Source organism: Scylla paramamosain, chromosome 10 (assembly GCF_035594125.1).
Source record: "Scylla paramamosain isolate STU-SP2022 chromosome 10, ASM3559412v1, whole genome shotgun sequence".
In the NCBI taxonomy this organism is placed as follows: Eukaryota; Metazoa; Arthropoda; class Malacostraca; order Decapoda; family Portunidae; genus Scylla; species Scylla paramamosain.
In genome coordinates this window covers 3,467,501-3,480,000 of record NC_087160.1, presented here as the reverse complement: position 1 = coordinate 3,480,000, position 12,500 = coordinate 3,467,501, and the positions used below count along the sequence as shown (strand labels likewise).

Here is a 12,500-nt window from a genome sequence, read left to right as displayed (position 1 = left end):
TACTACTACTACTACTACTACTACTTCCTTTTTCTTCTAACCTAACCTAACTTAACCTAACCTACTACTACTACTGATACTGCTACTGCTACTATTGCTGCTGCTGCTACTACTACTGTTACTACACTTGCTTCTTTTTGTGCGACTACTACTACTACTACTATTACTACTACCACCACTACCACCACAAACCTACTCTGCCCTACCTTACCACCACCACCAACCCCCATCCCTGCTCCCTGTGTCCTCTCTATCGCCCCCACGTGACCGGGCCGCCTCTTTACAGTGCACCAGTTGGATGGGGCCACGCTGGGGCTGCGGCAGGTGAGTAGGACACACATGGGCGCCTACCTCTGCATCGCCTCCAACGGGGTGCCGCCCTCCGTCAGTAAGCGCATCACCCTGGACGTGGAGTGTGAGTACTAGTGGTTATTGTTGTAGTAGTAGTAGTAGTAGTAGTAGTAGTAGTAGTAGTAGTAGTAGTAGTAGTAGTAGTACTTGTAGTAGGAGTAGTAGTGTGAGTATAAGTATTGTTTGTATATGTTGTTGTAGCAGAGTAGTAGTAGTAGTAGTAGTAGTAGTAGTAGTAGTAGTAGTAGTGTTTGTAGTAGTAGTAGTAGTAGTAGCAGTAGTAGTGTAAGTATACTACTAGGGGAGTGAGGGAGTGAATGAGAGGATATACTATACGAGTGGTAGACACACACACACACACACACACACACACACACACACACACACACAATAAGAGAGAGAATTGGTTTAGCTAATGTATTAATTTAAAGAAAGGTATTCCATATGTAATGACACTTTTTGCTCGCCCTCCATCACACTGACACTTCCTGCACGCCCTCCACCATACTAAACCTTGCCGTGCACGTGCCCACAGTCGCGCCGCAGATGCACGTGCCCAACCAGCTGGTGGGGGCGCCGCTGGGGACTGACGTGCAACTGGAATGCTTCGTGGAGGCGCACCCACGGGCCATCACCTACTGGGAGTACCGGGACGCCATGGTGATGAACACAACACGCATCACCACCCATACCCTGGAGGACCACTACAAGATCCACATGGTGCTGTCCATCAGGGGTGAGTGCGCGGGTCAGGCCACATAGGTAGGGAAGGAGGTGTTGATATGTGTGTGACTGAGGAAAGAAAAACGTCATTTCACCAAAGCAGGGAAAGAAATGTATATTATGGGGGTGACTGAGGGAAGATAGATGCCATTCCACCAAAGTAGCGAATGAAATGTTTGTTATGGTGTGACTGAGGAAAGGAAGGCGTCATTTCACATAGACAGTGGAAGAAGGCTTACTTAAGGCGTCATTTCACACAATATTGAAAGAAGTGTTTGTTCTTCATGAGTTTGACTGAGGAAGGAAAGCCGTCACTCCGCATGATTATTGTATTGAAGAAAGGTGTGCTTGTTACGGGTGTGACTGAAGAAGGCGCAGAAGACACCAAGGTAGACTCAGGTTGTTAGTGCTGAGTCATTAGGGGGCTTTAAAAGGTTATATAAATTTGTGGATGAGGATGACAGGTGGAAATGAGTAGATATGTTTCATCCATGCGCTGTCACGTGTAGGCCTGATGGCTTCTGGCAGCTTACCTTTTTTTTTTTTTTTTTTGTGTGTGTATGTGTGTGTGTGTGTGTGTGTGTTTTATGTTATGGCCTCTCTACATAGTTTTTCTGCTTCCTTCATCTCGACCCGACCTGATTCCAGTGGGCGAGTCATGTGTTGCAGTCCCCCCTCACCTCACTCACATTTTCTTTTACTAGTGTGTTCTCTCCGCATTCCTATGGCTGCGAGTCACTAGAAGCTTGCAGTAAATGTCTATAATTGCTCGGCTGTAAAGAAAAACAGGTGAAAAATTAAAATGAGGTAGAATTTAAGTCAATTTGAGAGATTGGTTGAAGTGAGAACTGAGATGGAGGAGTGAGTATGGCTGCCGCAGAGAGGGAGAAAGAGGCTGTTTCCTCCACACTTACCCACGTACCAACAACCGAAGGACATTATAGAACATTTGAAGAAAGGTTTTCCAGTTGATGTAGGCAGATAATTTTGCTTGATGAAATCCCCAGAGTTACTCAAATTAGATTATTATAAGTGTCAATGGTTATAGAATGTTCAGTGTTTCCTCTCTCCCTAGAAGAAAAAGGAATAGTACAGAAAAGCTCATTCATTACTCATATCCTGACGTGTACAAAGCAACCGACGTGTGTAGGCCTGACGAATCTTTGCAGCTTTCACTTTATCTTTTGTAATCACTCCTGCAATACCTTAGACAGACTCTCTATTGCATTACAGATATAGTCCCTGAAATAAAGCAGTTATGTAGTCTAAGAAATTAAATTAAATTAACCTTTTTCCTATAGGATGAAAGTAGAAGTAGGTAGATATGTTTTTGTACAGGGACTGACACGTGTAGGCCTGATGACATCCTGCAGATTCCCTTCTGTTCTTATCTTATTATGTTCCCTCAGATCTGCGGGAGGAGGACTTCGGCATGTACAAGTGCATCTCCAAGAACTCCATTGCTGAGACGGACGGCTCCATCACCCTCAACAGTGAGTCAGTGGGCCATATTCTGAAACACTTCTACGCCGCACCTACACTAAGTATCCACAAAAGGCTCTAGTTTAAAGTTACACTGGTTTTTATTTTATTTTTTTTTTTTATGGATCTAGTGACAGACTAACAAGATTTCTGCATAATTAACAGAAGAAACACTCTTGAGAACCCGGCTAATCATATATGTGACCTTTGAAACTAGCCGTCGTGAGGGAGCAGAGCTTCAGAATAATGTGTGTGTGTGTGTGTGTGTGTGTGTGTGTGTGTGTGTGTGTGTTAGGGAAGCGTGTCAGTTGGAAATGGATGGATGGATGAATAATTATATGAATGGATGGCTGATTAGCTGATTATTTGGATAGAAGGCTCCACCACCGCTTTTGAAAGGCTGTAGTGGAAGTTAGTGCGGCTTTTAAGGGTGTTTGCATGGTCCTTCTGTTAGTTTAATAAGGCTTCTACATTGTCCGTAGAGAGAAAAAAAATCCTGAGAACCCGTATAGCTTTCGTCATTGGTCTCCTCAAAGTTCATAGCTTTGAGGATGTATCTGTAGATGCGGAGTTATAGTCTTTGTATCGACAGAATGTTAATTATTTTCGTTTTGCTGGATGTTTTATTGTATCGTTTGTTTTCTTCTGTTTTTTATTTTGGTACTCATTTAAATAGTTCTTCGTTATGTTGTTCAACTTGTTCAAAGAGAATCCCTGCCTTTCAGCGGTGACCGAGAGAAAACGTGTTCGATTTCAACCAGAGAAAACCATTTGAAGGTAAACTCTTACTAAACACCCACCTGATCTTGCTTCTCTTTATTTGGATGCTCGTTAAGAAAGCTGCCTCGCTGCATCTACTCGCTTTTAAAATAAATTAGAAAGGAGAGGGAAAGTTGTACTGGTGTTCCCGCGTCAGTGAGTTTAACAATAGATAACATTTGAGGGCACACTCCAAGATAGAATGTATAGATTTAATTCTTCTCAGAAAAGTCACATTAGCTGATAGTGAAGGACGGAAGACGTGTCTGGGGTGCATATGGAAGCATCTTATGACTCCTGATGTATGGTTGAGGCAAGGAAGGCTGAGGTGGTGTTGGTGGTGACGGCGGCGGCGGCGGCGACGGCGACAGCTGCTTGGATGGTCGGCCTGTTGTTACTTCATATTTAAAACTTGGGTGGTCGGTATTAGTGACTTCCGCAGGATTTTGTAAGTGACTGTTGTGTGTGTGTGTGTGTGTGTGTGTGTGTGTGTGTGTGTGTGTGTGTACAGTGGCTTTTCTATTTTTTCATCCATAAGAAGGGAGATTTTTACCTAATCCAGAATGCTTCTTCTTTTCTTTTTTCTTTTTTTCTTTTTTCATTTATTATTATTATTATTATTATTATTATTATTGTTATTATTATTATTATTATTATTATTATTATTATTATTATCATTATTATTATTATTATTTCTCAGTCGTTAATTCTCCGTCTCCTTCCGCAGAAACCTTCCGCCCCACATCGCCGCCCACCAAAATCTCCCGCCCAGGAGTGCTCGGTAAGTCTCCTCCTCCTGTTCCTCCTCCTCATCCTCCTTCTCCTCCATTAGTTTTTATTTATTTATTTATTGTTTAGGAGGGTTACACTTTCAGAAATGACATCAGAAGAGTTTTTCCAGCCGTGTCTTGATCAGCACTGACTCTTGACTTACTTTCTATAGTAATGATAATAATAATAATAATAATAATAATAATAATGATAATAATAATAATAATAATAATAATAATAATAATAATAATAATAATAATAATAATAATCAAACACTACTACCACCATCACCCACCAAGACTACTAACCTAACCTCACATTACAGACGAGGAGTTCGGCTACAGGTCACGGCGGCCGGGCAGGAAGGAGGAGCGGCGGAACCAGGACGTGGAGGATTCGACGCGGCGGCTGCAGGAGGAGGAGGAGGAGAAACGGCGGCGGGAGGAGAAGAGGAGAATGTCGCAGGAGCTGGAAAGGAAGGAGCTGGAACATGAGTTTAACAGAGGCCACCGGGGAGACAGCGGCCCTAGGGTCACTCAGTCTGCCGGTATGTGGCGCTACTGCTCATAGTTGTGGTAGTGGGAGTAGTGGTAGTGTGGGTCGAGGGTCTCAGTCTGCGGGTATGTAGTGTCCTTGTTGTGGCAGTGCTGATAGTGATAGTAGTTGTGGTGGTAGTAGTAGTAGTAGTAGTAGTAGTAGTAGTAGTAGGAAGAGGAGGTTAATGATGAAAATTATGCATATATTAATACAAATAGCAATTGAAATAGTAGTAGTAGTAGTTGATAAGAATTATACATATGGTACTACAACAACTACTACGGCTGTTGCTACTATTACTACTACTACTACTACTACTACTACTACTACTACTAATAATAATAATAATAATAATAATAATAATAATAGCAGTAGTAGTAGTAGTAGTAGTAGTAGAAGTAGTAGTAGTAGTAGTAGTAGTAACTATGATGATTGAACTAAAATTATTATAATAAACAATTACTTATGTATTATTAACCAACTAACATATTCCTTTCTCTCTCTCTCTCTCTCTCTCTCTCTCTCTCTCTCTCTCTCTCTCTCTCTCTCTCTCTCTCTCTCTCTCTCTCTCGTGTGTGTGTGCGTGTGTGTGTCGCAGGGGTGAGCGGCGCGGAGGGCAACAGCTGGACCCTCGCCGCACCAGTGCACGTGCCCGCCGTCTGCACGTGCGTCCTTCTGCTTCTCCTTCGTCAGCAGCACCTTCTCTAACGCCTCTCACCACCACAATCCCCACCACCACCACCACCACCACCACTACTACTCCCCTGCCACCGCCGCCACCACCCCGCCACTGTTGTTGCTTGTTCACCACTGCTAAAAAGAATAACAAACAAAAAAGGACAAAAAAAAACATAAAAGGAGGGAGGAGGACAGTTTCCAACACCTGTCCCTTCCTTCCTTCCTCACCGCGGACTGTTTCACATTTACGGGTAGAAGAATTTTTTCTCCCACGGGAATAAACACAGTCCCTGAGGGCGCGCGCGCGCGCGCGTGTGTGTGTGTGTGTGTGTGTGTGTGTGTGTGTGTGTGTGTGTGTGTGTGTGTGTGTGTGTGTGTGTGTGTGTGTGTGTAAATATTACTTACGTATCAGTCTTGTATATCTTATCATGTAAGGTCGTTGTGTCAGATATTATTATTATGTGTAAATAAAAAGGTATTGTTTCAAACTTACTAATATCTTTTTAATACTGTAACTCCCTAACACCAGTAGTTGTAGTAGTAGTAGTAACAGAAGTAGTATCAGTAATAGTAGTAGTAATAGTAGTAGTAGTAGGAGGAGGAGGAGGAACAGTAGCAGTAGTAGTAGTTGTTGTTGTAGCAGTGATGATAATGTAGACTGAATGTGTGGTAAGGTGCAGGCATTGGATACAAGGGTTTTAGTTATAGCCTGTATCTTGAAGTGGTTGCATGAACACACAGATTTGTAAATGGAAGACCTTAGTGCCTGGTTGAATGTGGATGTCTCAGGTGGAAAGAGGGAAGCTAGGCCTACACGTTGCAGTCCCTATCTAAAACGTTCCTTCAAGGGAAGCCATTAGGCCTACACATGGCAGTCCCTTTACGGCAGTCTGACCTCACATCGCCACCCGCTTGAGAGGCAAACCTGAAGACTCCATCTACAGCCTGACCAGGTGTTGAAGTGAGAGGAACCTAACTTTGTCAACACTTGGACCAGAGTGTACTCGTACTAGTGACACCCTCCCGCCCCGTCCCTCCTGTATAGATAAAGGAAGCAAGGGATTGTTTACGATTAGGGAGAAGAGAGGGTGTGTGGGTGTGTGTTAGAAAGGGAGGGTGTATAGATAAACAAGGAAGAAGTGTAGTGGTTAGAGAGAAGAGAAAGATCTATCACCACTTCAATCACACCATAGTCGTGTCACTCTCCCACCTCACCTCCCTCCCGCTCTCTGCTGGTTACCGCGGCGCCTGGAGGGTATGGCTGAGGGAAAAAGGGCTAGATGACAGAAGTACTTTGATGCGCCCCACCCCGGACCCTCCTGACCACTGGGGAGGGCAGAGGTCACCGCCAGGAGAAAAAGGGAGTCAAGCGGCCGAGCGTGAGACGTAACACAAAGACCGCCCCCCCCCCTTCCCCGCTCAGCCCCCTTCCCGCCACAGCCCCCCGCCTCGCCCCAGCCAATCACAAGCATCACGGGGGGCCATTCTGAGGCCTGCGAGAGCCAATCAGCGAGCCTTTGAATGTCGCTAATAAATAGTGTAGGTGGCGCGGCAACCCCACTTGAAAGGGCAAGGCGCTACACGGCGCGAGGAGCAAGACGAGGCGGTCCAGGGAACGCCCACTAAATAATAACATCACGGTGTATGGGTGTGTATGTGAGAGAGAGAGAGAGAGAGAGAGAGAGAGAGAGAGAGAGAGAGAGAGAGAGAGAGAGAGAGAGAGACATAAACTGAAAGAATAATGAGGGAATGTTCATTTATCTGGTAAAGGAAGTGTATATGATTAGGGAGAAGAAACTAAATGTGTGTATTTGGCAGAGAAAGGGGTACGTGTAAAATTAAGAGAAGAAGGAGTGTATATGGCTAGAAGAAAGGGAGTGAGTGTATATTATGGTGAAGGAAATAAGGAGAGTGTATATGATTACGGAAAAGAAAATGAGTGTGTATGTTTGAAAGAGAACTGGAGTTTAGTAAGACAGTTAAAAAAATATCATGTGACATATTTTTCATTCATTACTCATTCATCATTCATTACTCGCCACACATTCACTGCACCATTCACCATCTGCTATCACTTCTGCAATGACCCTCGAGTGTTGCAGTGCCCTTAGGGACCTCAGGCACCGCTGGCTAGTATCTCTACTTAAGGTCAGCGTTCTTGTTATCAGCAGTGTTTGCGTCCGTCAGCCCTCCTACCTCACCTTCCTCCCTCACCCCTCCCCTCCTCATCCCTCACCTCGTGCACATCGCCCATAAACGTACCACACACCATCGAGACGACCACATAAACGCCTCCCTCTACCCACAGAACTAGCAAAACACACACACACACACACACACACACACAACCACCAGCGCAGCACTCTCTCTCTCTCTCTCTCTCTCTCTCTCTCTCTCTCTCTCTCTCTCTCTCTCTCTCTCTCTCTCTCTCTCTCTCTCTCTCTCTCTCTCTCTCTGTGTGTGTGTGTGTGTGTGTGTGTGTGTGTGTGTGTGTGTGTGTGTGTGTGTGTAAAAATTCCATTCAATATTTAATTCCGCAGATAGGAGATGCAGCAGCAGCAGCAGTATGCATGACTAACCCCTCCCACTCCCTTCACCCAGCCCCATTCCCGTCCACCTCTCCCTCACCTCTCCCTGCCCCCACTCCCAAACTCCTCAGCTTGGCCTCCTCCCCTTGCATAGTTCTGAGTCAGGGAAAAGAAAAAAGAGAAAAGAAATTTAAAGAAAGCAGGCATATTGACAGGAAATTAACTATGACCTTGGGTGTGTGGCTGGGGCAGGGCGTGGTGGTGGTGGTGGAGGTGGCAGGAACAGATACTCAGCACAGTACAGTTGGCTTAAAAAGACCGAAGCAGTCACTTGTACAGTTATATATATATATATATAGAGAGAGAGAGAGAGAGAGAGAGAGAGAGAGAGAGAGAGAGAGAGAGAGAGAGAGAGAGAGAGAGAGAGAGAGAGAGAGAGAGAGAAATTTCACTGATCACAACCTAGTCTGCCTCACTACACCTTTACCATAAAAAATAAAGATAAATGGATACATATTTTATTGACACAACCTTATCTCTCTCTCTCTCTCTCTCTCTCTCTCTCTCTCTCTCTCTCTCTCTCTCTCTCTCTCTCTCTCTCTCTCTCTCTCTCTCTCTCTCTCTCTCGCATGGAGGATGACTAAAAGGATACAGGGAATGACTGGTATTTCTTACGAAAGGAGACTAAAGCTTTTTTTAATTTGCATTCCTTAGAGAGACGTAGATTAAGAGGGGACCTGATCTTTAAGTGATATAGAGGGTATAGCAAGGGTGACGTAAGCAAAATTCTCAGGATCAGTAATCTGGATAGAACAAGAAATAATGGGTTCAAGCTGGAAAAAGTTAGATTAAAAAAAAAAAGAAGAGGTAGAGAGGAAATGATTCTCAAACAGAGTAGTAGATGAATGGGACGGACTCAGCAATCAGTGTTGAGATTAGGCATACTTATGGATGGTGATGACAGGTGGAAATAGATAGGTATGCTTCATAAAGGGACTGTCACGTATAGGCCTGATGGCTTCTCGCAGCTTCCCTTACTTTCATATGTTCTTATGTAATCTGTCTTACTGCATCCTAATAAACCATACAAAATAGATAAACAGATAGATAATTTACAAATCAGCCCCTAATTTTTACCTTACTACACGTCAATCAACCATACAGATTCCTTACTACACTTAACCATCCATACAATACATACGCATCCAGTTAACTGTACACACACACACACACACACACACACACACACACACACACACACGCACGCACGCACGCCACCGATGCACTGTTAGGTATGTTGTGCCGCGGTGCTCCTCATTTCATTCCTGACGCGCTGGCCGGGCTCTGCATACTAAAAGACTCTGTGTCGGGTCTATGCATTGCCTCGTGTCTGGCTGTTGTGGCGGCTTATGTTCTGTTCCCGGCGTGAGTGTGTGTGCAGCGGGGCCAAGTTACTAATGGAGTGTCGTGAACTGGGAGCCGCATTCTCAAACCCGTGTGCGTCTTTTGCGTCTACTTTCTGGTAAACTGTAACTCCCTGCCTACTTTTGTATTTCTTCTTTTCTATGACTTGGACTTTCAAGGGGAAGGTTTCAAGACGCTTATCCTCCAATTTTGCATGATCCTCTTTTTCTTTTCTCTAGGGATTGGCATCTTAGTGGCCTTTATATATATATATATATATATATATATATATATATATATATATATATATATATATATATATATATATATATATATATATATATATATATAATATTGCCCTGTGCCAGTGCTCCTCTTACATTAGAAAATAACAGGCTCCTCATTAGACGTTATTGGATTCTGAATAGTGTTTCGTGATTCTGTTAGTAGGAAACATTCATTGGAATCCTACTTGCCATCCGTACGGCTTAGTCACTATGAAAGAACCAGTTTCTCTCTCTCTCTCTCTCTCTCTCTCTCTCTCTCTCTCTCTCTCTCTCTCTCTCTCTCTCTCTCTCTCTCTCTCTCTCTCTCTCTCTCTCTCTCTCTCTCTCTTTCTTGAAGTTAGATGTATGTAGAGAAAAGAGACAGGAAGCAATAAGTTATCAAACAGAGTGATGGATGACAGGAACAGACTCAGTAGCTTGCAGGTTGTTTGTGTCTAGGCAACAGGGAGCTTTTACTAGAAAATTAGATAAATGTATGAATGATGATGATTGGCGGATATAGGAACGTGTGTTTTAATCTGAGACTCCCACGTGTAAGGATATTGGCGTTTGTTTTATTTTATTTTACTTTGTTATTTGTATATCTATTCATTTATCCATTTTATTTATTCACTTATTTACTTACTTTTTTATTTTATTTGTCATTTTTATTTATTTGTTTCCTTTTATTCTATTTTTCATCTACTTAGTTATTTATTTCCAGCATCATTCATTTTCTCACGTTCTTAAGTTGTTATGAAAAAGACAACGTTTAAAAAATACAGGCTTGCATGGATGAACAGCACCAGCAGCAGTGATCGAGTGGATATCTGAAGACCTTTGCATAGCGACTATTACTTTACAAAAGAACATCACCTGTCAGCTTGAAACTCAGCATCGCAGCGCAACCAAGCACAACACAAATTCGTCCCTACTCTGAAACGCCTCTGCGCCGCACCCAGAATACATTCAAAGTAGTTTAAGAAGTGGCACCGGTCTTTAAGGATTTTTTTTTTTTTTTTAGGTTCTAGTTACAGATTAGTAAGATTTCTTCATTTTCAACAGGAGAAACACTCTTGAGAACCCGGCCAAGCATCTCTGTGGTCCTTGAAAATAGTCACGATTAGAGAGCAAAGCGTTTCAGATTCTGGGCCTTATTCTGAAACATTTCTGTGCCGCACCCTGACTGCTTTCTAAAGGATATAATTATGTAGCTGCAGAAGCAACACGCCTTATCATCTCTATGGCCTCTGAAAACAGTCGTGGTGAGAGAGCAAATCGTTTCAGAGTACGAGCCTTGCTAGGTGCAGGGAGGTAGGGAGGGGGAAGTAATGAGGGACTGGAACTGCTCGACGTAATATGATAACCAGAAGGCAGAAAATGCTTTATGAGGCACGAGGCACGCGAGGTGTTTGCCAGCGCTGCATACTCGCCAGGGTTACGTGGCGTGGTTCACGAGGGAACTTTGATATCAGACATGACGCTTCCTTCAGATTTGGTGGCTGATTCACTTACTGTCTTGAGAGAGAGAGAGAGAGAGAGAGAGAGAGAGAGAGAGAGAGAGAGAGAGAGAGACGTGGGAGGGGGGCAAAAATCTATGTATGTGTGTGTTTTTCATGTTTGTTCTATTTTAGCGTTCTGTATTGTATAACTACGTCTACAACTGTTTTTGTTCATTTCTTCTTTTTTTTTAATTTTATATCATTGTATTTTTTTAGGTATACTACTACATATATAAAGGTTCATTTTGATATTTTTTTTTTCCGTTCGATTTTTTTTTTTTTTTTCTGAATATAATTGTGTTTTGCTGCATGTCATAATTTTGTGCTGGGCCATAAAACAAACACTACTGTTTTATGGCTTTAGTTATTATGATTTCATATTATGATTATTTATTTGTTCTGTCTATATATTTATTACGAGTCAGTGACATTCTCTCTCTCTCTCTCTCTCTCTCTCTCTCTCTCTCTCTCTCTCTCTCTCTCTCTCTCTCTCTCTCTCTCTCTCTCTCTCTGTGTGTGTGTGTGTGTGTGTGTGTGTGTGTTTGTGTGCGTGTGTGTGTGTGTGTGTGTGTGTGATAATCAGGCCTCAGCACGCCGCTATCTTATCGCTTTCTTGACGTCACGAGTTAAGCGTATCGATGGGAATTTGTGTTCGTGGAATTGATAGAAAATATAGCAATGCCAAACATCTGTGTCAGAGAGAGAGAGAGAGAGAGAGAGAGAGAGAGAGAGAGAGAGAGAGAGAGAGAGAGAGAGAGAGAGAGAGTGCGTGTGTGTGTGTGTTTGTGTGTGTGTGTGTGTGTACAACGCGACCTATTAATCCTCTTCTCTCCTTCCATCGACTTAACAAGGTTATACAGTAAATGTGAACAGTGTAGGGTCACACATCTTATATAGTGTTGCGTGTAGTAGCACTGCAATTATCAGTAAGTTGTTGCCGCGCCTTCCCTACAGCCAATGCGTCACATCGACTTGCGTAGTACATACCAAGCGCCCATCATACAAATTACAAACACACTGCGACAAATTACATTCCCTGTCGCTTCTGGTTGTCTTTTCTTTCTTATTATTATTCTTTAAAGGAGGAACGGTTTTCAACGCGAGCTCTCTCTCTCTCTCTCTCTCTCTCTCTCTCTCTCTCTCTCTCTCTCTAATTTCGCATAATCAGTATTCCAGCAACGCCAGTCAGGTGGTATAGAGACAGTCGTTGTACAATGATCGGTATGGTGTCCTGGACGTCTTGAGCTCATACGTGATCAGGCCATTTTAATCTCGGCTTATCAAAAATCACATAGGTAACCACGCGCGTCTTCTATTTCTTAACCACCGCCTCAGGATATTGATTTTCTACTCCGGCTGTTGGTCAAGTGAGGCTGAATCGGTCTGAAGGTCTCAAGGCAAAAAAATAATACATGCATGGTATACGTAGATATTGTAACTCAGACAGATGATAATGAACTGTTTTGATGGAGGCATTTGCGCCCCTTGCTATAATAATT

The 12,500-nt window shown here is 43.2% G+C and overlaps 1 protein-coding gene and 1 long non-coding RNA gene across 2 annotated transcripts in view; one reads left to right on the top strand and one right to left on the bottom strand.

The window, feature by feature from the left end:
* The window catches only part of LOC135104120 (lachesin-like), a 342,384-nt gene extending 336,591 nt beyond the window's left edge, over window positions 1-5,793 (top strand). Inside the window, exons 9-14 of the mRNA XM_064011138.1 lie at window positions 287-415; window positions 887-1,087; window positions 2,484-2,567; window positions 4,043-4,096; window positions 4,412-4,633; window positions 5,222-5,793. Of these exons, the coding sequence (XP_063867208.1) occupies window positions 287-415; window positions 887-1,087; window positions 2,484-2,567; window positions 4,043-4,096; window positions 4,412-4,633; window positions 5,222-5,331 (800 nt within the window). The 3' untranslated portion in view covers window positions 5,332-5,793. The remainder of the gene's footprint in view (window positions 1-286; window positions 416-886; window positions 1,088-2,483; window positions 2,568-4,042; window positions 4,097-4,411; window positions 4,634-5,221) is intronic.
* A 6,627-nt stretch (window positions 5,794-12,420) lies between these two features.
* Window positions 12,421-12,500, bottom strand: part of LOC135104118 (uncharacterized) — a 650-nt gene continuing 570 nt past the window's right edge. Inside the window, exon 2 of the long non-coding RNA XR_010270305.1 lies at window positions 12,421-12,500. This exon is cut by the window's right edge and continues 155 nt beyond it. This is a non-coding gene — a long non-coding RNA (uncharacterized LOC135104118).